Raw genomic sequence first — 25,988 nt, 5'->3', positions numbered from 1 at the left:
TTCTAAGGACTGTGTCAGCAGCAGAAGAGCTACTTCAGTTCGTGGGGCTCGTTGTTGACAGCTGCCTCCCCTGGTCTCTCCCCCTCTGCAGCCACCAGCCTCCTCTTCTCCCCCTCCACCTTCCCACAGGCTGTGGGGACCACCGTGAGCAATGATGAAACACTCCCTGCCAAGGCTGCTGATGGCTACAGCTCCTGCCGACAGACAGACGTGGGTGCTGAACAGGCCCTGCAGCTGCCAGAAGGACACACTGATGTCACAGTCCAGAGGGACTGGACGACTCTCGAGTGAACTCATCTTTCATCTGGTGCCCAGAACCCTTCCTACTCGCAGTGTGGTCTGTGGACCAGCAGCGTCGGCATTGCCCGGGAGCTCATTAGAAGTGAGGTCTCACCCCAGATGTACTGAATTAGAATCTGCATTTTATCAAAATCCTAAGTGATTTGTATGCACATTAAACTTTGAGAAGCACTGCCACTGACCAGTGCCCAAAAAACTCTATCTATTTAAAGTGGCTAAAATCAGAGCTACTGAATTAGAAAGAGAGGAAACACTTCCAGGAATAAATTTAATTCCTATCCAGGACACCATAGCCTGAAGACTTGGAAAACCTCTACCCCGACAGCACTCCCAGAAGACACACCTTAAGATTATGACTAGTAAGCAAAAAGGCAGCAGGTGATGACCATACCTGTCTGTAGGTATCCTGGTGATGTTCCTCATTTCGAGAGTCATAATACTGTTCAATGAAGCCAAAATACTCCTCCCGCTTCCGCTGCAGGGTCAACTTCCTCCTCTCGGTGTTTGCAGGGAGATAGCCCTGTAGACAGGACTGCTAGTCAGATGGGGACAGACACTGGTTGGAGGAATCCTTAATTTTTATTTCAGCCTGAGCAGTGGTGTGGAAACTATCAAAGGAATGGAAGGAAAACTGCCAAGAGGACAAGGGTAAACCCTTTCAGGCTTTGGCCACCCAGTGTTTGTCCTCTCCTCATTCAACGTGAGCCACATGTGGGCAGATGAAGCACAGCCAACTTCCCCAGGGCTATTTACTCTTGTAGCCCTGCACTGTGCTCGGAGCTCACACTGCTGGTGAGCACTCCAAGCTCCCAGAGTTGGCACAGCAGAGCAGTGAATGTAGGTCAGTGGAAGGGAACTGGACCCAAGTCAGGACCTCGGGGGGCTGCGTGTGTGCGAGACAATACTTCCAAGGATCGCAGGGAGATGGCCACCTCCACAGCACATTTCAGGGTGTGCCGTGTAGGTTTGTACCAGTTACACACTCTTTTCCAGGGCAACATTCAGAACTACCGGCTTAGGAAGCTGAATGGAATCTGTGACATAGCAGCTGTGATGCCCAGACACAGAACTTCTGGCACAGCCCCCCTCGCCCCCAGCCAAAGCTCCAGGCCAACTTTCACTCTTATCCCTGGTCTAGATCCTGCTCTTAATTCTTACATCTGTTCCTCTTCCGTTCTCAGCAAATCTACTCCTAATAGCATTCAGATTTATTAGAAATGGCAGAGGGAATGGTTACGTGGTTGCAAGACTGGGGATGGGAAGAGTTAGGAGAGAGACCCTTCCTCGTGCAGACAGCTATATAACACATTCCACAGCGAGGGCCTGGAGAGCAGGGACCGTGGTTTATTCATTTTTTTACACCCTCACAGCACCCGGCACTGTGCCTGGCAAACAGCAAGCCCTCAATAAATCCCCACTAGACGAAATGAGTGAATTTACAGACTCAGGAAGTCCAAGAGTCCTATTGCAGTGGCTGGCACGGTGCTCTGTACTTAGTGAGAGTGGGTCTCCTGCAGGCTTCTGAGGGAGGCCCATTTATCTACTCTTCACGGCTGCAAAGTGGGTTTCACCCGCTTCGGTATTCCTCCTGACAAAGGGGTAAAGCACAGGGAATGTGGGAGCTTGCGCAATCAGGTGCTGGGATCACCCGGCCTCACTGTATTCTGCCTCCTCGCTGTTGAGAAAGTCAGATTATGGCTACAGGGACAAATCTGTGCTCTTCTACGTGTGTGGGAATAAACTCTCGAGAATGTGTTTCTTCATGCACAGAGACGGAACTACAGTCCCACAGTTCCGTCATATCCAGTAGGACTAGAGAAGTCTGTGGAGTGAGACTAATGTGCCCAGACTAACCTCATCAGGTGGGAAGGGCTGTGTGAGGCTCACGTTTCTCGACGCAGGGGGTAGAACTCACCGACAGGAGTCTCCAGGTTACGGGTCGAACCTCCCTGGGAACCCCTGGCCAGCTACACTTCCTCAGTTCATCTGCAAACAGATGACAGCTTCGTTGGATTTAGCTCTTCCCACAAATGCCCTGAAACAAACCTCAGCCAGCGCTGCCTGACGCCTCCCACCGTTCAAGGAAGAGATCACCACCACCAGCTACTGACGAGCACAGGGAAAAAGCCCCAGACAGCAGCCCTGAGCAGCCAAGTGCCAAGGACACGGCTCTGCAGCGGTGATCCAGTCAGCTCAGAGACTAGAGTTAGAGTGAAGAGAAAGACCAGTGGGTGTGGTTTCAGTAAGAATCACCTTGAGGTAGGGGAGACCAAAGCCAGAAGAGTTGCACTATGGTCTACAGGCCCCAGAATCCAGTCCCACCTAATTTGGGCCCTAATTTCTAGTAACATACTTCTGACTTAATACCTGCATGTCACTGCAATGGGCACCAGATCAGGAGATGCTGGAAAAGTAAAAGAAGGAAGAATAAAGAGCAGTAGCTTCCAAGTGTCTGAGAATTCCCCTCACCAAGAGTCCCCACCTTGCCCAGGGCTCTCGGGGACTCACCTAAGTCAGTGTTGTGGCTGGAGAGAAGCTGACGGAACTTTTCCAGGCGGGTTTTCTCCCGGACAGTCATGGGGGGCGCCCCAGAAGCGTTCTGGTCTGAGATCCGGGCAACGAGGGGGATGATGGGTCGGAGAGGGAGTGACTGCTGTTTGTGGAGCGGGTTCCTCAGGCATGAATCACCTGAGATAATTCGAAAGAGAAAGAGAACAAGCTGCACGAAGAGCATGGATTCTGAGAAACCCTAAACCTGACTGTTGAGCACCGGTCTCCTCCAGCAGAGCTGCGGCTGTGTGGTTTGTGCGCTGCCTGCAGGTGCCCTGCTGAGGGGCAGCCAGAGGACGGAAACCCAGCCGTGCTCCCCTCGTCCGCCCAGAGGAAGGGCTGCATTTTTATCATGTTATGTGCTAACAGACTCCAGATGCTGTAGCAACTTTGAGAACATTTTTGGCAACTCCAGGGGAAAAGCAAATGCTGTCGTTCTACCTCAATCTAGAATTGGTGCCTAGCAGTGAGTTTGGCGGCAAGGTAGTCTAAGGCGGTGTTTGCCTTCCCTTTTCACATCACGGAGCACATAAGAAATGGTGACACTGTAGGGCACACTGCAATAAAAGGTGGCTGCTCTCCTGAGGCCCCACGCCCACCCAGCTGGCCCACGGGCTGAGAGCATCACATCCCAGCACACCTCCTACCTGTCCTTGGCCCACCAGAAGGGTGAGCAGCTCTGGCCTAAGCAATCCCTCTCTGGATGGCTGCAGTTGCCCTGTGCTCGCGCATTTCCTTCCAAAATGAACCACCTTTCAATTCTGCCGGGATACGACAGAAATAACAGGAATACAGACTCAAGCTGAACTCCTGTCTGGTTCTAGACACTTCTAAACTAAATGGTAGGTGGGAGAAATGAGCAATATAGAACTAACACTTATTGAGTGCTTACTAAGTATAAGGCACCATGCTGGTCACATTTACATGTGATCTCTCATTTGATACTTACAACATATGGCAGCAATTTATGACTATTTTATAGAAGAGGAAACTGCAGCTCAGAGGGGTTAAGTAACTTGCAAGGGAGAGTCGAGATGCCACCTCAGGCCTGTCTGACTCCACAACCCTTATTTATTTTACTACCCTAAACAAAACTCAGTTTTAAATTCCGACTGTCCTTTCATGACAGTTTCATATTCTTTACGTATCCGGGCCTTAAAAAGCAGTAGTCACAACAAGAATTAAACTGTGAATACTAACCAACCAACACAGCTAGAAGGTTTACAGAGACAACTGCCCCAGGGCACTTGGATTAAACGCCTAGTGTGACATGGGGCCTAGAAAACACAGGCCACACACCACAGAGCTGAGACTGAGGAGCAGCCCAGAGATCATTGACTGACAGATCGACGCTCACAGGAGGGAACCTCTAAAGGGAATGAATGCTCTGGGGGTCCTGGCTGCACAAGGGCAGCTCATTAGGGATTGGGTTGGGGCCTTCCTCACACGGGGACCCCCTGGAGACCCTCAATCATGGTGTGTAGATACTTTCCATAGCCTGGAGCTGCGGCCACCCAGTCAATCAACACTGCGTGTCTGTCTGCGCATGGCATTAAAGGTTCAGTCTGGGGCCTGAATCAACAATGGAAAGTGGCTGTGGAATGATTTTAAAGGGCTTACACACAATTTCATGACCACAGGCTTAGTCTGAAACTGTAGAAGAAGTTCTGCTGGAACGTGAGCCAGGACGGGCTCCAGAGCTCTGACATTCTTCAACTTCCTTTCACCCTTTACCAGTCAGCTGTTTTAACTTTCACTAGAATGATGACACTTCCCTCTCCAGCTCAGAACAACTGACTTCCGTAAAACCCTTTAGGGCCACATTAAATATAGCAATGCATACTTGAAAGAGTACGAGAGTCCCCAAACTTCTGATAAAGCCATCACCTCAGCCAGTTATTGCAGCCACTTTCCTGGAAAGAAACAGAAGGGGCATCTCCTCCCGCCCCACCCAACCTGATGGGCAGGGAGCTGTGACCCAGGGCCTTGAGGCACATGTTGCTCCTTCCCTCAGGAACAGGAAGAAGACAACCTCATGCTAGTGGCTGTTCCCCAGGCTAAAGAGGCCAAGCACCGATGCCAAACATTTGTGAAATTCAGCCACTAACAACTTCAAATACATTAGTCAATACGCTTTAAGGTGACCAGACCTAAAGCAATGTGAAACAATCAAACCACAAAAGTTTGGGACTCCACCATAGGCAAAGGAAGAAGAGAATGGCAGGCAACACTTGGGTGTCAGGAAGTGAAGTCCCAGGTCCCAGGGCCAGGCAGCCATCCAGGTGGGAGGACCAAGTACAGCTAGGCTCACTGATGTCATACTTCAGGCTTTAGCTTGCTTATTTATTATCCAGTGGGAGATCTGAGTGATACCCTCAGAAAAGATTGTTTTTATTTAAAATGAAATCCACTGAAAAGGCTGAGGCTATGGAGGGCAGGAGGATAGACTTACTGGAATTTCTGGACAGCTGGGCATCACTGCTGGACTTTGTGACCTTGTAGCTGGCAGGAACATCGGATGTCGTCGACTGGGACCGTTCTGGTTTCACCCTCAGCTTGCTGTGGTTTTCCAGGACTTGGGCTGCAGTTGCTAAAGCAACTTTTGAGTTCAGAGTTTGGAAAGAAGGGGAGGAAAAGTCCTCTTCTTCATCATCGCCAATGTCCCAAGCATCACTGGTATTCCGGGCAAATTCATGAAAACTGGAGGCCTTCTTATTCTTCAGAGAAACTGCATTGACTTTTGACCGTTCTTTAATGAAGCTTTAAGAAAGGAGACACCATTACCAAGGAATGGTCTGACACATCTAACCACCTTCACTTGCTTAATACAATATTAACAGTATTACAAACTATCTCATACTCAATCATTACTTTCTTCAAAGCAAAAACCACCCGTATCCATTCCTCATCTAGATGCAGCCAGACTAGCCCTTTGTGCAGAGACAGATGTAGCAGAGACAGCAACGTTCACCAAACATTCCACGTGCTCCTCTATACTTTCCAGCCCCCTTGCACTTAGGAGAGGCCATAAGACTAGTTCTGGCCAATGGGCTGAGGAGAGAAGTGAGGTAATCACTTCCAAGCCAAAGTATAAAAGGACAGGTCTGAGTTCTCTATAAGCTTTCTTCTATTGTGGTAACTGGTGAGGCTCCCGACGGTGGCGCCTCCCTCAGCCTGGATAACAGAGTGACTATGTGGAGCTGAGTCTGCCCTCCACTCCCACCGGACTCCACTTTGGACACATAACCTGAGCAAGAAATAAACCTTTGTTGTGTCAATCCACTGAGATCTCAGAGTTAATCTGTTATGGCAACATAACCTAACCTATTCCTTAGAGCAGGATAGAAACTACCGGTAGAACAAGAGATAATTTTAGGTGGTCCATATGTAGCATCAGACACCAAGTTTCAAAAAGAACAGCTTGTTCCTTTTTCATTCTGTTGAAGTCCCTCTGCTAGCCTAGAGGAGACAGTTGGTGCTACTCTGACTTAAACACTATTTTTTAACAAAATGAGGACAGCTTCAGGATTGACATATTTGCAAGCAATAGGATCTGGCTTAGAATTTAATTAATAAGATTGTTTTGTTTTTCACTGTGTTTATTTTTAAGGTTTTCTATTTTTGGCAAATGATACTGGTTTTCCATTTACAGAAGCGATAAGGTATATTTTAAAAAATAAATCTATTTGAGTAAATAAAATGAATTTATTTTTTAAGATGCATTTACTAGATAATAGTACAGAATATGGCAGAAACTCATGAGAATGGTACATGACTAAAGTTTGGGAAACACTAGATTAACTCACTGAGGAAAGAGGGCCTAGTCCTAAGAGTCGTCTAGACCATTCCTACTTTCCTAAACCTTTTCTCTTTATGTCTCCTGCTTATGGCCCGGGGGCCCTTATTCTGGGTCCAGGGGATTGCGTGGTTGGGACATTTCTAACTCAGTCCTAACTAGCAGACCTCATACCCCCAACAGGGAAGCAGAGGACAGAGCCTTGTGTAAGTTTACACCTAGGGGCTGGAATGTAACGGGGTAAACACGTCGTTACAACGCCTCATGTTTCCTCCAGCAAGGCAGGGCAGCTCTAGAGGGAAACCGAGGCTCTGCCAGAAGAGCTGCAGGTCCCCCGTTTCCAAGAGATGTTTCTTCCCTCTGGGTAGAGGCGGGTGGTCTGCTGACCTGCCCCACCCCCCTCGATGAGCCCCACACCTACTGTGAAAGGCAACTACCATTAACACTGAGAAATGCAGTCTGGTGACTCAGAAAGCTCACTGGAATGTCTCCACTATTAACACCAAAAAAGGAGTAAGATGTCACTGAAGCATTATTTTCAAACGCTAGTCACACACAGAGTAAAGGAAAATACATCACACAAAATATGAGAGAGAACATGAGATGATAAGATGTAACAGTTCAAATATGATGAAAACAAGATACCATTTTCCACCCACAAAGTTAGCAAAGATTTCGCCTTATTCTCTTCAGTGCTGACGGGGTAGTGAGACCCGCTCTCTAACACTGCAGGTGGGGGTGTATGTCGTACAACGCCCTGGCAACACACACACCAGGAGCCTTAAAAATCTCTGCCCGTGAGAAAATAATCAGAGAGTCACACAAAGATGATCTAAAACAGTTATAATGGTGTTATCTATTTTGGTTAAAAACTGCAAACAACATAAACATCTAGAAATTGGAAATGTTGAAATAAATTATGGTTCAGCCACCAGATGGAATGTTATACTGCCATTGAAAATCACATCTTGAAGGCTATTTAATATCACTAGAAAATGATCTCAATAAAGAGGAAATCGGAAGCAAAATTATATATTTTTATGCTCTCTGTATTTTTTTTTAAAAAGTATATGCATACAAAAGACCAGGAAGGAAATACATCAAAATGTTAACCATGCCTATCTCTGGGCTGTGGAATTACAGGTGATATTTAATTTCATTTTTATACGTCTATGAATTATTCATGTTTTCTACAATGAGCATATTATTTTTATTAATCGGGGAAAAAGTTGTTTTGTTGGCTATTATCAATCCCCAAAGTAAGAGTACTTATAAACCTACAGAATGGACAATCAGAAATGAACAAGAGCCCAAATCAAAGAAAATAAAACTGAGGAAATGCAGTGCAAATATCCACATGTCAAAAATCCACCCATGAGGGGCTGGCCCCGTGGCCGAGTGGTTAAGTTCGCGCGCTCCGCTGCAGGCGGCCCAGTGTTTCATTGGTTCGAATCCTGGGCACGGACATGGCACTGCTCATCAAACCATGCTGAGGCAGCATCCCACATGCCCCAACTAGAAGGACCCACAACAAAGAATATACAACTATGTACCGGGGGGACTTTGGGGAGAAAAAGGAAAAAAATAAAAATCTTAAAAAAAAAAATCCACCCATGAGCCAGAATGCAAATTACTCCTCTGCAGACCTGGTGAGGCCGTAGGTTCTGGACTCATCACTATGACTGCCTCTCCCCTGGAAAAGGGGATCCAGCATCCGCCACCTGCAGGACACCCTCGGAGGTCCACTGTCATGAACAAATAGGCAGACGTGTAAGAAAGAGCCGCCATCACTAAAATACTGCAGGCGTCTGTGGTTATTCCTGCTGCTCTCCTCCTTGGAGGCTACAGCTACCTCAGGACTGCACGTGATGAATCCAACAGGGGTATCAAGTACTCTGGATGCCAAGGCTAACTCCTGGTTTCTTCTGGTTGATGTTTCCTAAATACCCTCTTGCTATTTTGAGAATTCTTTAAATAAACCATCATACCAAGAAGATGAATTTTAACTCAGGTCAAAGAATTGACTGGATGCTGACAATCTAACATTGGGTGAAGCATATGCATATGGATTAAAACACTACCCCAAGAGATGGGCCATACTGAGCGGCAGGTTCTAACAGACACTGAGCCTCCCATACAAACGAAGGAGGCAAAGCGGCTGAGTGGTGGGTACGTGAGTGTTTGTCAAGTTCCTCTTTACACCTTTTCATGCATTTAAAGAATTCCACTATATTTGTTGAAGCAGATGAAGATTCAATATAAGTGAACTAGATTAAGAATTGGAATTTACTCATATGAAGACTTTTGCAAACGGAAATGGGAAGGACATTCCAACACAATGAAAAGGAAAGAAGGAACGAAAGGCTGTCATTCTCTGTGACAGAAAGACATGGGATTCAAAGCAGACCATTTTGAGGCTGCTAGAAATTATTTTAGGATGTCTTATTTTATAAAACTCAAAAACTCAACCAACCAATTAAAAAAAGTCCACTCTGTCCTGAAGAAAGAGGTCTTCACAGAGGAAGGGGTCGGTATCACGTGGAGGGGTGGGAGTCTGAGAACACAAGAAGGTTGGTGAGAACCCCGTTCGAGAATGAAAGAGCGGAGGGAGAGTGGAAAGGCACCTGCGTTACCACTGACAGAAGAAGAAAAACCTACAGACCGGCGACGACGATGGGCAGATTTAAGGCTCTGAAGCTTTTCCACGTTGATTAATTTTGTTCTCTCCAGAGGAGATAATATAAATTCATATATACATAATAGTTCACATTTATTGGCTATTCACTAGGTGCCAGGCTCTGTGCTAACATTTATATATATCCATTTTCTCACTGATGCTCATTCCTAAGCCTATGAGGTGCCATTATTATTATTCCCATTTACGGATGAGGAAACCGAGGCTTCCTGAGGTCATGAGCAAGCAGTGAGCCTGGGCTCTGATCCAGGCCTCCCTGGGTGCAAAGCTTGCATGCACTCTTTAACTACTGTACCTAGAAAAACTGGTTAAAAAGAAGGCCCAGTAGGATCTGCAGCCTGGGAAGAGGAGTTGCCAAGCACACTGAGCACAGAACACCACAGCTATAGTTTCTCCAGTGTGCATGCTGATAGCTCTGACTCTCTCCCTCGTAGGAATAACTTCCCGTCTACCAGGAACGGGCTAAGTACATCAGCGGCCAGAATGGGGAGATGCCATGTCCAGAGATGTGGTCCTTGGAGGAGAAATGTCTCTCTTCCCTTTTGACCCCAACGGTCACAGTAAAAAAATCAATCTAAGTAATTCTAGCTGGGGGCGCCTTTGGTTTAGAGGCTGCCTTATTTTAACAAGGTCCCAACTAATTTATACTTAACCCAAGGTACAAGAATGCCACACTGTGGCTTGAAGTTTAACCAAGATTCTTTAAACAGAACTATATCAAAGTTACAACCAAACTGGCCTCTGACAGACACCTTCACTCTACCTCCTTACAACTGTATGCCAAATTAGAGTTTAGAAAGCACTTTCACAGATATCTCATTTAATCCTCACAACTCTGTGAGGTGAGTCTTATTATTTCTATTCTATGGGTGAGGAAACTAAGGCTCAGAGAGGTTAAGTCATTTGCCCAAGATCACAGAGCTACTAAGTGGTAAAGAAAAAGGGATTCAAGAAGTGCAGGTGACACTAAACACTCACAAAAACCTAATAAATGGCACATTTGAGAGAAACTTAGTTGTCTGGTGAATGTATTTTTGTTAAATGGTAACACAAAGACCTAAGGATATATATTTTTTTTGTATTTTTTTGTTTTTGAGGAAGATTAGCCCTGAGCTAACTGCTGCCAATCCTCCTCTTTTTCCTGAGGAAGACTGGCCCTGAGCTAACATCGTGCCCATCTTCCTCTACTTTATACGTGGGACGCCTACCACAGCACGGCATGCCAAGTGGTGCCATCTCCTCACCCGGGATCCAAACCGGCGAACCCCAGAGCGCCGAAGCGGAACGTGCGCACTTAACCACTGTGCCACCAGGCCGGCCCCCCAGGATATTTTGAAAAAGAGTGGCTACAGGTTAGGAAACAAAAGATGACTCATACTGTAATTTGATTAATACTACACTGTTTTACTGATACGGCTGTTCACTTAGTAGAAATATGACACAAATTTATTTAGAAAAATAATATTGGACACTGGTAAGGAAAGTGAAGCAAGTGGGAATTAAGTGACATTCAAATAAATCCAGTCTTCTCAATAACTAATGTGACTTCAGGTGAACCAGCTTTATAACTCAGAACCAAGAGCTATCACACTTTAGTATCGATTCAGAAAACAATAAATTTAGAAGCTTGTCATACCATCAAGTGGGGCCACTCTGCAGTAAGATTAGTTTTATCTGGGCTATAAAAATTATTGCAGGCAATATTATCACTAATGGCAATAATTTGGCAAATTGAAGTCAATATACACAGATGGGGAACGACTTACTGTGCTCGTGAAGTTTAGATGATTGAAGACCCAACGTAAGGCTTCTGCTGTGACGAGGATTAACCACACAGTAATTAATGGTGGTTTGAAGTGGAACGATAATCATGCAGCGGAGAAAGTAATAAAAATGTCCCAACAAAGGTACTAAAATAAGGGCGATAAATGTTTTATAGCAACAATCTGGAACTGTAAAGTGGTCCACTGCAGACCTAGATGTTGTCCCATGTTAGAAAGAATTAATAATACGAAACCACCATGTGCATGGAAAGGGCAGCAATTTATTCAGTGACAATTATATTCCTCCCAAATTGCCGAGCTAAGTGATTTCTCCTATGGAAAGTATGATTGCAGCTCTGCCGCATGATCAGCGAAAACAGTCATGGTTTCATACCACTAATAGGTGGGAAAATAAGACTATATAAAGTTTGTCTTGGCAGTTTAGGATATGGTGTTATTTCTCAAGACCTGTCCTAAATACAGAATCAGGGAACACTGACAGACAGGTCCAGACAAGGCATGGTGACTCTGACCCAGACATAAAATGGGATAGGCCATCCCACTGCCTTATATCCAGGTGGCCGGACATGTTAGCCACGTGTTTATCAAAGGCTGCTATAAAATAAGTTGGAATGGATCCATTACCAATCAACAAATCCTGGCTGTGAATGGAACTGGCTACAAGGAACAGATTGCTCAACTGTTGTAAAGACTGTGCAGCCACAGCGCTGGGCTTGTGTCTCTGCAATTCTCCTGGCCTTTCCCTCAGGTTACAGTCAACTGCTAAGCTTTCAGCACCCCATTTTCACACTACCACATTCAAAAGCAGGAAACATGAGTGAAGGCAAAAGGAGGCTTTCTTCACAAAAAGATCTCTCTCTGATCAAAGGAGAAAATCTAAGAACCCTCCGTCAGGAGAAATTAATTTACCTCTCACTGGCCAGAACCAATGAGACGAGCCCACCATGCAGACCAGTCACCGGGATTACCAAGGAATTATTATAAAAGGCTGAACTCATCCAGGTACCTGCTCTAAGTACATTGTCACCTGCTCGACAGCTGAAATTACGGTACTTGAGCAAGGAAGCCGCAGCGGCTGCTGCTGGCTGGTGGGGCTGGGGGCAGGGAAGGCTGCTGGGTGAGGGGTCCACAGTGCCTGCTACACTGGCCAACAGACCAGAGAGCCTACTGTTGGGAAAACCGGGAAATAGTAGAAATTCATTCTACTTAATGGAAATACCACACAAATATCACAGAAAATATGCTCCCCTTAAGAAGAGCTAATACAAGGTACAAGCTAAGAGACATTAAAGAAAAGCTCGTTGTGTAAGTAAAGGCAATGATTTCACTCCTTCATTCCATAAATGTTTACTCAGTGCCTACTAAGTGCCACATGCTGTTCTAGGTACCAAGGCTATAGTGGTGAACAAAACAAAGTCCTGCCCTCAAAGACCTTACATTCTAGTAGTTTCTGATATAAAAATCATGCATCTTACAGAAAGAACAGCAGTCCTGCTTCCACAGTAATTCAGAAGACTGTACCTTCCCCATACCGGCCAAAATGGAAAAAGAGCACACTGCAGAGTTACAGAAAGTTCACCACACATTCAGTTATTAAAAGAAAAATTACCACATTGATAATGCATATTTGACACAGCATTTTTCCAGGTATTCAAAATACTTTAATGTACGTTATCTTTACTTCCCCATTGACCGTGAAGGAAGAAAGGCTGACTATTACTACAGGCCCCAGGAGGATGAGAACCTAGGGCTCCCATCCCTCTAGAATCATTCAGCTTTCACTACAACTCCAGCTTTCCTAGAAATAGGTCTCTGTAATAAGCACGTCCAAAGATAGAGGCTAAAGTTCTTAGAAAATCTGAGAAGACAACTCATCTCCTCATCTAAATTCATTGTGGCTGGATGATGGCCCATGAGAGAAAGGTGTGAGAAAGCGGTAACTGGGGGTACAGATCCACACCCACACAGCTTGGGTTTAACTAGGGTCTCTGCTGTGTTTGAAAACAATTTATTAGAATTTTACTAGAGAAACAGCCTCCAGAAAGCTTCTAACTCTACTGTATGGCTGGGTTTCCTTGAGCGTGTCAAAGAGAAGGAGGACTTGCAGAATGCCAGCCCTACAGTTAAAAATTCTATTCACCCTAGTCCTCACAGTACAACTGAGAAAAAGGTGGCAGACCTATATATACTCAGACGCAAGAAGCCCCAGAAACCAGATCTCCTGCTAGAAGATCATCAATCATCCAATTTCAGGACAATATTTAATCAATAAATACTTTTTCACCAGAACAGAGAATCCAACACCAAACCCTACATAGACCAGTTTCCACCTCTGATGTGAGTTACTCTCCCACTTAGTAATGGACTGTTTAGAGGTAAGAGGATTGCTCATCTGATCCAAAACAGAGCAGAGGAGAAAAAGTCAAAGTAGAAACGATCATTCCAATAAAGTAGGGGAGGGGTCAAGGGTTTTGGAAGAAGTACACGCGAGAAAGGAAAATATCCTGACTTACTTCTTGGTGAGCCGAGGGTCCAGAGGAGGGTGCTGTGCTCCATACACAGGCTGGATGCTGCAGGCAAGAAGAAAGGAAGAAGCAAGACGTCAGGAAACCAAATATGTGGGGTGAGTACCACCTGCATCACAAAATTGGAAGGGACTTTGAGAAACAGGTCACCTCCAAGAACACTACATTCAAGCCAAAGGAGAGCAACCTGCTCTTTAAAACTAAAGTCTTTGAGAATGTTCATCTTCCCTGGTGAGGTTTCAGTGCCTTACATACCTGATCGTCGGGAAGTTCTATCTGTAAAGAAGGCAGCATGGAAAGGTAACGGATTTTAGAGTTGGAGAGAGCAGAGTTCAAATGCTAGTTCTGGGAGCAATTACTTCCGTCAACTCGCACTAAACTACTTCACAACTTTGAACCTGTTTTCTCATCTGTAAAATGGGAATACCATCTACCCTAAAGGATCACTTGGGCTAAAAGACAGTGATGCAACACTACCTATCAGGGAAGAGTAACCCAAGGAACTCTCACACACTGCTGGTGGGGGTACAGAGTGGTACGACTACTTCAAAAGACAGTTTGGCCACATCTAGAAGAACAAAATGTACATACTCTAAGACCCAGTGTTTTCACTCTCACATATGTATCTTAAGACAAACATACACATATACGTATCAGAAGACATACAGCAAACTATTCATAGCAGTATGGTTGCTTTTAGCCTCAAACTAGAAATAATCCAAGTGTCCATCAACAGAGAAATATACGGTCATATGTTCATATAATAGAGCACTATACAGCAAGGTAAATATGTGAAGTAAGGCTGCAAGTAATAATGAGAATGAACCTTACAAATGTCATGTTGAGTACAAAACACGCAAAGGATAAAAGAGCAAATACTCTATGATTTATTTATACGCACCTCAAAAACCGGCAAAAATTATTTCTATTCTTTAGGGATGCATCCACAGTAGCAACATTATGAAGAAAGCAAGGAGGGGCCAGCCCAGTCGTGTAGTGGTTAAGTTTACATGCTCCGTTCCAGCAGCCTGGGGTTTGCAGGTTCAGATCCCAGGCACAGACTAGCACCACTCATCAAGCCACACTGTGGCAGTGTCTCACATAAAATAGAGCAAGATTGGCACAGACATTAGCTCAGTGATGATCTTTCTAAAGCAAAAAGAGGAAGATTGGCAACAGATGTTAGCTCAGGGCCAATCTTCCTCACACACAAAAAAAGGCAAGCAAGGAGTGATTAACATAAAAGAATGTGGTTACCTCTGGGGGGAAGGAAGGAGGTGTGACAGAGAACAGACACAAGGGGGCTTCTAGGGTGTTCACTTTGTGATTATTCATCAAGTTATCATACTACACAATTGTTTCATGTACTTTTCTGTAATGATTCACAATAAAAAAAGAGTAGCCTGACAATAATTATATATGAAGTCAAACTGTTGTTCAAGTGCAAAGGTGAAAGAAAAACACGTTTTAACATGTAAGAACTCAGGGCATATGGTTTCCTTGACTCCTTCCTGAAGAAACTACTAAGGGAAAAACTTCAATTAACAAAGAGATACACAACTATAAGGATCCACAACCAAAAATATACAACTATGTACTGGGGGGCTTTAGGGAGAAAAAGGAAAAATAAAATCTTTTAAAAAAACAAAACAGAATAAAACAAAACCCAAAAAAACATAGAGATAAATGGAGAAACTATGGCAAAGGACTGATGGAGAGCATTTAATTGATTTAACCTTAAGACCAAGTCTTAAATTTGAGGCTTTATGGTTGCAGAAGAAAATGTAAAAATAATGTAACTGGTAAACGTTAAAATGGGACAGAGGAGGGCCAGCCCCAGTGGCCTAGTGGTTAAGTTCCGCATGCTTCGCTTCAGCAGCCCAGGTTCAGTTCCTGGGCACAGACCTACACTACTCATCTGTCAGTGGCCATGCTACAGCGGTGGCTCACATACAAAAAGAGGAAGATTGGCAGGGGATGTTAGCTCAGGGAGAATCTTCCTCAGCAAAAAAAAAAAAGAAAAGAAAAGAAAAGAAAAAAAGGACAGAGAAAAAAGTAGACAAATAAGTACACTGATTTCCTCATCTTTTACTAAAAAGGCTCAAAAGATACTTAAAGCTAATAGCTCAAGTAAGAGGCATAAGGATGTTTTAAGATATAAAATAAAACTAAGAAAAACAATATAATCAACTAAAAGCAGGTAGGGATGGGGCAGGAAATATATACTAATTTCATCATTGCTCATAGAAGGGAGTCAACAGATACTGTCTCAAGAAATATGGTATAAAGTTACATGCAATCACTAGAATAAAAAGATATATATACAGAATATACACATGCACACCCACTTCCCAAAGCAAGTTCAGTCCTTATAGTGGAAGATATTTTGAAAAGAAAATATTAAAAATAGAACAAAGACCAAATATATCAATCTTGCCAATAAATATAAATGGGCTAGACTTACCTATTAAAAGAAAAAGGATTATTATCAACAGGGGACTGGTTAAACAAATTACAGTGTATCTGTTAAAAACAATGAGGCGGGGCCGGCCCCGTGGCTGAGCGGTTAAGTTCGCGCACTCTGCTTCGGCGGCCCAGGGTTTCGCCGATTCAAATCCTGGGCGCGGACATGGCACCACTCATCAGGCCATGCTGAGGTGGCATCCCACATGCCACAACTAGAAGGACCCACAACTAAAAATATACAACTATGTACCAGGGGGCTTTGGGGAGAAAAAGGAAAAACAAAATCTTTAAAAAAAAAAAAAAAAAGAATGAGGCAGTTCTATATCCACTGACATGAAACAAACTCTAAAACATTCATTGAAAACAGAGGCAGAATTGCATGCATAATATGCCTCCATTTTTAGAAAAATTTCTAAAATAAAACACATCCACATATTTATATGATCAGGCTTATGTATTTATAGGGTATCTCTGAACAAATACACAAGACACCAGCAGCAGTGGTTTGGAAGAACAACCAGACGACTGGAGGATCCCGTGGCGGACACTTAAGTTTTCACTGCAAACCTCTCTAGACCTTTCTGAATTATTATCATGTACATGTATCACCTTTGTAAGAAACAAATTAAGCAATCTTAAGAGGGTTGGGAGGTTTAAATAGGACAATGTGTAGAAAGCCTCTAGCCCAACTCCTAGCAGGCGGTGGGGTAGATGTGCACACGTTAGAATGCAGCCCAGCACACACTCAGTGCCCAAGAAATGCTGGTTTTCTTCCTCCCTCCCATTTTTGTAATTTATTCTTCACACAACATTTAGAAAATAGAACAAGTTTGCCAAGTACCTTGTGTGACATAACAGATGTGATCCGAAAGTTGCTTTTAAACAATGTAATCAGTTCAACCATTTTCACACTGATTTCTACTACAATTCCAGAGGGAATATTCTTGCACACGATCTTTAGTTATGGACACGGCCCTGACCCTTTTAGTTATAAAAATCTCTACTCTCTAAACTTCTCTGCAAGGTTTTAAGTCATTTGTAAACAAACCATTACATATACTAATAAGAAATGCAAAAATACTACTTTAATGTGTTTGCAGAGTTTCCTAGGCAGAGGAAAAAGAAAGAGAAAATAAGAGAGATCAAAGAAAAAAGGGAAAGTTTGGCTTCAAGAGAGAAAGCTTACACAACACCAAAATTAAAGCATAAACAAAAAAACCAAAAAGGCACTGATTTGTACTTTAACGTTTGCAAATACCCTAAGATGAGTACATTTGAACTCCAAGTTCACAAGCCTATTTGTAGTAACATATAAAGATCAGAGGATAAACTGCAGGAAGATCTCAATGGGCCGGTTAGGTTAGGTGACTGGGTAGAAAAATAAGAGGGAATAGCCTTAGATCCTCTCCTTAAAAGAGTATTTCTATCTGCCAGTAATCCATGCAGAAAAAAACAGTCCTAACTGTGCAGGCTTAAGGGACAAAGGCTGTCACTTACTCTCCAGGAAGGGAATCTTAAAATCATGGCAGACGTTTTTTTTAAAGATTTCAGCCCAACATTCTGGCACAGCCAGAAAGACCAAGATAAATGCTGGACTTCATCAGTAAAGGTGTAAGAGCCCACAATGAATTCGTTAACATGTTCGTGAACTAAGTCATGATGTATCTGTACCTGGAACATTTTGTATTATTAATCAGTGTACTGAATCTCAAAAAGGAGAGGCAAGAAGTTAGAAAAGCAAACGAAACCAAGATGATCACAAAGACTAAATGAAGATAGACTGAAAGAGCTTGGCAATTAGGGTGCTCGATTTCCCGGCACTTACAATTTACCTATCAGCCTGTCCCATCCCTTGTCCTCCCAAACCCAAACTCAACTCTAGAGCAGGCTGGTCTCCACTCCGCCCTCCAAACACACCTTCATTACCATATTGGGCTCTTCTCCCTACTTCCTTTCCAAAGTCATATCCATCCTGAAACATGCCCTCCAAATTCTACACCCCCCATGAGACTTTCTCCAACTCTACCCCGGTGTCCACTAACCCATATCTTCTCTGATTCCCTAAAATACAAAAGTCAGGGTTTATACTGCTTTTACAAACTATTTTTTTAAATAAACTAGATTTAGATCACAATTTAAGGCACACCCAGGTAGGTGCTCAACACCTACTTAAGTAATAAGACGCCGTGAAGTTGAAACCCCGGCTCATCCCTCCCTCCCTTCCTATGAAGCAATCTTATTAAATCAGGCATTTTTCTTTTTACATTTTTATTTTCTATGTATGTATCCATAAACAACATATAGCATTGTTTTGCATATTTTTAAATGTTATCTAAATGGCTTCACACGGTATAAATGACTTATTTTCACTCTAAATCATAAACATTACTTTAAATATTAGTTAACTTCATGGCTGGCTGGCTGATCTCCCCAACATAAATTTTAAAAACATTTGCTCTAACACAAGGGTAAAAAGCATTTAATTCACGTTTTCGAACACAAAGAAAACTACAGAGAAAAATATAACAAACATCCATAAACCCATCACACTGATTTAACAAATGTTAACAACATCACATTTCCTTTAAGAAAATAAAGCGTTAGATGACTGAAGTCCCAGTTGCCATCCCCAGGCCACTTCCCTTTCTCCCCAAGAGAGAACTACCCTGAAGAGCGTAGGAAATCCTTCCCATCTGTTTTTATATGTTTACATGTATTCATGAATCCATAAACAACATACATTCATGTTTTAAAACTTTACATAAAAGACTGCACACTGTACATATTCTACATCTTGCTTTTCTCACTCAACAACGTGTTTTCACCCAGCTCCACTTTTAAGTTTTTCTGATTACAAAAGTGACATATGCTGAGCGGAAAAACCGGAAAGTCCATCAAACACAGCATCCTCACCAGGGGAGGCCACGGTGCCAAGTAGATTTTCACCTTCTAGAGAGCATTGGGGGTGTCACGTCTTTTTCTATAGTCCCCTCACCACCTGGCAGAGCATGACACACACCAGCAGGCAATGAACAATATTGAGAGAGTGAAGACTGGAACTCTGCAAACCCAGGCCTCTGCTTAAGCTGACTCTTGTCCAGCTAGATCTAAACACTGGAGGCAAACACATTGAATCTCAGAGAAATCTCTCTGCATATGCAGACAAAAGAATGCCACAGGATGTGCTGCGACTGAGACAGAACAAGGCAAAAATCCCAGTCAACCTCCACCATTCTCTTTAATAAAACCAACACAACGGAATGTGTTGGCATAGCTAGTTTACATAGTTGGAACAGGGCAAAAGCCTTGGTAGATAAAATCAACAGGTGTTTGCTTGGCGCTGACAAAGGAGCTAAAGCAAATATGGGAACAGAGCTATCCAATTGAAAGCCAAACGTGTTGGCAACTGATTCAGGTTCACACACACACTCGATGGCAGTCTTCCAGAACTGGGGATCTACGCTGTTCCGGTGATAATTTAGTATCTTCTAGTCACTTACTTTATCAGTAAAACATTTTCAAGCTAAGAATAGGTTGTAAAGTACCTGCTCAGACAGACTGGGACCATCACACTGAGTCTACTATTAGATTCATTCTCTTTATGAAAAATGACCAAATAAGAGAGGATTTAGTTAAAAATCTACGGGCTCCTAAGTAATTTAAGTGATGAGACATTTTCCTCAACTTCATTTAATGCTAAAAAAGAGTTCCTTGACTTTAACAATAAACACTTTTGCTTAAAAAGTGGGAGAAGCCCTTCCCAGAAGGATTGGAAACAAGAATGTGAGAAATGAGCCAGGCATTGGCTCACATTGGTCTCCCTCATTCCAAGTCTCATCCACTTCTTTTCACTGCAAGCGTTCCTTGGACTCGATGAGGTGCTCGGACAGAGGGTGTCATAATCTTAGCAGAGACTGAGGGAAGGGGGAAGCAGTAGTAGAAACAGCATGGACCAGGAGTCAAAAAATCTGCAGTGTGATTTGGGACAAGTCACTTTCCCTCTCTGCCCTCCATTTCCTCACTTGCAGTGGTCTTAGAGTCGAATTCTAACATTCTACAATTTCATGACACTCAGATGTTCAGCAGGACCAGCAATTTGCTACTTTCAAAAGCACAAGATAGGGGCCGCCCTGTGGCCAAGTGGTTGAGTTCCCGTGCTCCACTTCAGTGGCCCAGGGTTCGTCAGTTTGGATCCTGGGCGCAGACTTACACACCGCTCATCAGGCCATGTTGTGGCAGTGTCCCACACAGAAGAACTAGAATGACTTACAACTAGGATGTACAAGTACCTACTGGGGATTTGGGGAGGAAAAAGAAAATGCACAAGATAGAAAGGCCCACCTTCAGCAGCCCCTCACCATCAGCGCCCCCCTCCCACCATCTACTCCTACCTATCAAGCGTGCCGGAGGTGAGTGAAAGAGCAAAAGAGAAATACCCATTGACAAAAGTTGGACTAGGTAAATTTAAGCTTAACACTCAACTTCAGAACTGGTAAGTCTTAGAGCTCACTTAATCCAAACCTCTCACTTCATAGATAAGGAAATTGAGCACAGAGAATTTAAGTACTTTGCTCTAAAACTTGGCTTTTTCTCTAAGTATATGACACCACAACCTTAAGTGACGACCTAAGCCAGAAACCTGGGAGTGGCACCTTCTTGTCCCTCACTCCTCAGATCCAATGATTCACCGAGTCCTGTGGATATTCTCAAACTTGACCTCTACTCACCAAGACCTAGTCCAAGCCATCATCGCCTCTCCTTCTATTGACTGCAAAAGGCTCCTAACTAAACTCATTTCGATCCCCAGCAGGGAAGCATGGATACTGGCAGTACAGAAGGGGAGGGGAAGCTGGAGTGTTTGGAAGTGTGCACGTATATGTGGGAAGGGTGTTTGTACCAATAACTGGTGGGTCTTGCTGGCATTCAGTGGGCAGGAGCTAGGGATGTTAAACATCCTACAGTCCAGTACTACCCAGAATTAACTCACCCAAAACACCAACTGTGTGTCCCCATCCCCATTCATTGAAAATATTGGTCCAAGCCATTTTCCTCAAGGCAGGCAGAATTATACATATATTTCCTGAGGAAGATTAGCCCTGAGTTAACATCTGTGCCAATCTTCCTCCACTTGATACATGGGTTGCCACCACAGCATGGCTGACAAGCAGTCTAGGTCGGCACCTGGGATCCAAACTCATGAACCCGGGCTGCCTAAGTGAAGTACACCAAACTTAACCACCAAGCCATGGGGCCGGCCCCCAGAATGATATTTCTATAAATGCAAATCTGATCCTGTCACAGCCCCCGCCAACCTCCTAATGACATCCCACTGCTCTTGGGATAAAGATCAAAGTCCTTACCTTGGCCCATCTTTCCAATCATGAAGGGCCTGGAAGACTTAGAGAGTTTGGATTTTATTCTAACTACAAATGAGAGGTCTGTAGAGGGGCAAGAAGAGAAGCAGGAAGACCAGTCAGGAGGCTACAGCAGTAGCCCAGGCAAGAGAGGACTGAGGCTGATCATGACAGCAAGGGGAGAAGTGGTGAGAAGAGCTCAGGTTCGGGATACATTCTGACAAGACAACAGGACTTGCTGATGAATTGGATGTGGCAGGAAAGGAACAAGAAGAGCCAAAAAACACTGGGATTTTTGGTCTAAGGAACGTGGTGAAAGATGCGACCACTAAATGAGATGGAAAGGACAGCTTTGCAAGAATGGGCAGAGGTGGAGATCAAGAGTTCTATTTGGACGTGTTAAGTGTGAGATGCTGATTAGACAGCCAAGTGGAGGTGCACAAATTGTTCAAGATCCATACAGCAAAAGCCCCTCGCAAACAGAACTCAGGTTTCTTTCAATCTGATTCAGGGCTCTTTCCTCAGTGGGTCTCAAGGCACAGCCCCCAGATTAGCAGAAGCAGCATCACTTAGGAACTTCTTAGAAGCTCAACTTCTCAGGTGCCACCTGAGACCTACTGAAACAGAAAATCTGGAAGTGGAGCCCGGCAATCTACACTTTCACGAGCCCTCCAAGTGACTCACTGAAGTTTGAGAACATTGCTCCAAGTCCTACTCCTCATCGATAACGAACACCGCATAGCCATAGTTGCCCTGCATCAGGCTTCTCTGTGCCTCCAAAAACCCTCTGCCTAACTAACAATAAAAGGTGCTGCCAACCCCCACCTCCTGCTCAGGACTCACTGGGGGCTCCAGACACACCACTGATCAAAGTTTTTCAATTCCAGTTTCAGAAACTAGAGCAAAGGGGAGAAACAAATAAAAATAGGAGCTACTGTAATCACAATTATCATTTTCCTAACAGCTAATATTACTGAGTACCTCTTAGGCACTTTCTATGTGTTATCTCCTTTATTCCTCATAACAGCCTTATAGGGAAGATACTCTGTCCCCATTTTACAGTTGGGGAGACTGAGGGACAGAGAGGTTAAGTACCTTGCCCAAGGTCACGTAACTAGAAAGTGGCAGAGCTGGGATTTGAACCCAGGCAGTCAAAACCTGCAATCTTTTTTTATTTTTTTTTGAGATATAATTGACATATAACATTGTGTATGTTTAAGGCGTACACTGTGTTGGTTTGATACATTTATTTACTGCAATGATTACCACCATAACTTAGCTAACACCTCTATCTCACCACATAATTATTATTTCCTTTTTGTGGTGAGAACAATTAAGATCTAGTCTCTTAGCAACTTTGACATTTATAATACAGTGTTGTTGACTATAATCACCATGCTGCGCCTCAGATCTCCAGAACTTATCTACTAGTTGCAAGTTTCCAGAGCCCACATTCCCAACAACACAGCCTCCTATCTTCCCAGGCATCCACGCAAGGACCATTTGATGTATTAAGTACATGGGGCTCTTATGAATAACTGAGAGAACACAAAAAGATATTTAATTCCATCAAGTTACCATATGACCCAGCAATTCCACTCTTACACATACTCAAAATGGAAAACATATGTCCACAGAAAAACCTGCACATGAATTTCATAGAATTATTCCTAATAGCCAAAAGTGAAAACAACTCAAATGCCCATCAACTGATGGATAAACAAAATGAGATATATCCACACAATGGAATATTATTTAGCCATAAAAAGGGATGAAATACTGATACATGTTACAACACGGATGAGCCTAAAAAACATTATGCTTAATAAAAGAAGCCAGTAACAAAAGGCCTTGTCACATTATTCCATTTATATGAAATGTCCAGAATAGGCAAATCCATAGAAACAGAAAGATTAGTGGTTGCCAGGGGCTGGAGGAGGGGGGAGGGGGGTGGGGAGTGGCTACTAATGGACATGAGGTTTCCTTTTGGGGTGAAGAAAATGTTCTGAAATTAATGTTGACAGTTGCACAAAACCATCTATACTCTAGATGAATATACTAAATAGTACTGAATTGCACACTGCAAAAGGTTGAATTTTCATGGTATGTGAATTACATCTCAATAAAGCTGTTATTTTTAAAAAGATGTTTAATTCATTTTGAACTTAGGTTACTGTACTATAGAAAATTCTTATTTGTTGTCATTAAGGTTGCTGGATCATGACCAAAGAAATTGAAAGTAACCTGCCATCACTTTCAATTTGCAAAGAAGAGTAAACAAGTTTCACTTCTAGGTTGCCATGGGACCTAGACACGGTCATCTATGTCATTTCTCCACTCAGGAGAAAGTTTCTCTTCACTAAAAAGTACAAAAACAAAAGTTCTATTCTTGAGAAAATGCCCTAACATTTTCCTTGAACCAAAGCACTTTCTATCTAAAAGAACTTTAGTTTTCTCCCATAATCAGGGGCTCCTGGGGCTTCCCAGCTAAAAGCATGCAGCTGAACAATATTTCTCTTCCCCAAGAAAGGCACTAAAAACTATTAGGAATCGGGTTAACATTTTAATGCCTTAAGATAAACCGTGAACATAAAGACCTAGGACTCGGGTAAGGATCTGAGAAACATTCTTTTAAATGTTTACTTGCTCTAACAAGAACAGCAATACTAACAACTAGTATTTATTGAATTACTATAATGTGCCAAATAAACACTGTCCTAGGTTCTTTACAAATAAGATGTTTAATTTAGTCCTCACTGTAACCCTGAGGAAAGTATTTGTATTCTCATTTCACGGATAAGGAAACTGAAGCCCAGAGAGACTGAGTAAATTATTTGTCCTTGATCACACAGGTAACAGAGCCAAAATAATACCCCAAGTCTTTCTGAACACAAGTGTTCTCTCCTCTATCCCTCTATATTCCTCTTCAAAATGAAAAAGGAAGCCAGAAACTTGAAGAAACCAAAAAGATCCTCTTCCTATCTCACAAAAGTAGTGCTTTGAAAATAAGTTGACCAATCCTATAGTGCAAAAGAAGAAATAGAGAAACCAAAAACTGTTAATAACAACCAGCAGTCAGTAAGCACAAAAGACCATGCCATGTCCCACATCCCAGATACTGCTTCCTGACTTAACAGTTTTCCAACTGATTCTGATCATAACCTTAGGATGTTGAAATTTAATGATCTCACCATGGAAAACCCCAGAGAACAGCAGTTAGCGGGACAGGAGAGCTCACCAGACCAGGAAGGAAAAGGAATCAGTTGGCAGGAAGTGATGCTATCTAAAAACACAGAAGTCTTCAGCATTAATATTAACACTGTAATTCCTCAGCACTTTAATCTGAAGCTATCTCTGCATTGCCTTGAATTATTTTAATACTGTATTACTAAAAGCTGATTCCCACTCTATTCTCCACATGTCTAATAGGATCTTGAATAAAATAAGACTGCTATGTGGCCACCACTGACCCTCATTTCTCTCTTGCTATTAAAAAAAAAAAAAAGGTCACAAGTTCAAAGGATTATCCCAGAAGGATAAGACCTGAATCAATCAGGAAAGGCTGCATGTGGGGCACAACCAAACGTGAATGTCATCACCAAGTAGACTGCAGCTGGCAGAAATCTTAAATTTGCTACTGAAACATACACTGATCCTTAGACTTCTCAGGACTCTGCTCAAAACAAATTGAAACTATAAACCAACAACAGTTGGATGGATGTACAGTTGCTAAGCATACATACACCAAAAAGGGGGGGGGGGGGGGGGGAGGTGGAGAAGTAGCTCAGAAGGTCTGCTCTCCAACTAAATAACTTGAGAATGAAAGAACTTAGCGCATTTGCACAAGAATAACACTACAACGCAGTAGGAAAGAGGCCACTTGGGGTTGAATAAATCCTTAGATAATGCTAAAGAAATAACCGCGATCCTCCGGTCATCACGTATTAACTCCTAACGGGAAAAGAGCAACTCAAGATAAAGTAAGGTCGAACTTGAGAATTTTCCTCACTTTTCCTGTGCCCCCGCAGATGGTCCCAAGCTCCCACCAGAACCTTGTGGGAGTCCAGGAGAAAGATTCGTGCGTACTGAGCTGGGGGAGCAAGGGAGGGGGTCATCCTCATGCAAACAACCACCTGTGCGTGGTGGAGACCCCCTAAGACGGAGTTCTGTTTAAAGTGAAAAGCACCTCTGGGGGTGGCCCTCCTAATCCAGGACTGACACTGACTACTCATCCAACTCCACGGTCCCTTCCCCGGGACTCTGGCCACCTCCCGGGGGAGGGCAGCCTCTCCTGAGCCCTCCGCCCCCAGAGCCCAGTCTGCTTCCACAACCAGCCATCGCTAAAGCCTGCTGCCTGCTCCTCCGCCTGACAGCTGCTCTGCCGCCACCAGGCAGCCCCAGCTCCTCCAGCCCAGGTTCCCCAAACCAGCCTTCCGGGGTCGGTGGCGCCCCAGGCCCGCAGGATTTAGGATTTAGGATCTGGAAGGGTTTGGTCCAATCCCCTCTTCCTCTGCGTCC

At 43.6% G+C, this 25,988-nt stretch overlaps 1 protein-coding gene across 4 annotated transcripts in view; it reads right to left on the bottom strand.

Annotated features, from left to right (window-relative positions):
* TBC1D22B (TBC1 domain family member 22B) overlaps window positions 1-25,988 on the bottom strand; it is a 66,732-nt gene that overhangs the window by 40,100 nt on the left and 644 nt on the right. For 2 of the 4 annotated variants that reach the window (XM_001500276.5, XM_005603868.4), the window contains exons 2-6: window positions 13,639-13,695; window positions 5,303-5,610; window positions 2,809-2,988; window positions 2,216-2,286; window positions 692-820 (exon numbers count right to left, since the gene is read on the bottom strand). In XM_001500276.5, coding sequence (XP_001500326.1) covers window positions 692-820; window positions 2,216-2,286; window positions 2,809-2,988; window positions 5,303-5,610; window positions 13,639-13,695 — 745 coding nt within the window. The remainder of the gene's footprint in view (window positions 1-691; window positions 821-2,215; window positions 2,287-2,808; window positions 2,989-5,302; window positions 5,611-13,638; window positions 13,696-25,988) is intronic. The other 2 variants (XM_070244498.1, XM_014734391.3) reach the window with 1 other exon arrangement.

Source organism: Equus caballus, chromosome 20, assembly GCF_041296265.1.
Source record: "Equus caballus isolate H_3958 breed thoroughbred chromosome 20, TB-T2T, whole genome shotgun sequence".
NCBI classification, from domain to species: Eukaryota; Metazoa; Chordata; class Mammalia; order Perissodactyla; family Equidae; genus Equus; species Equus caballus.
Note: the sequence above shows the minus strand (reverse complement) of the source record. Positions and strands in the feature narration are given on the sequence as shown.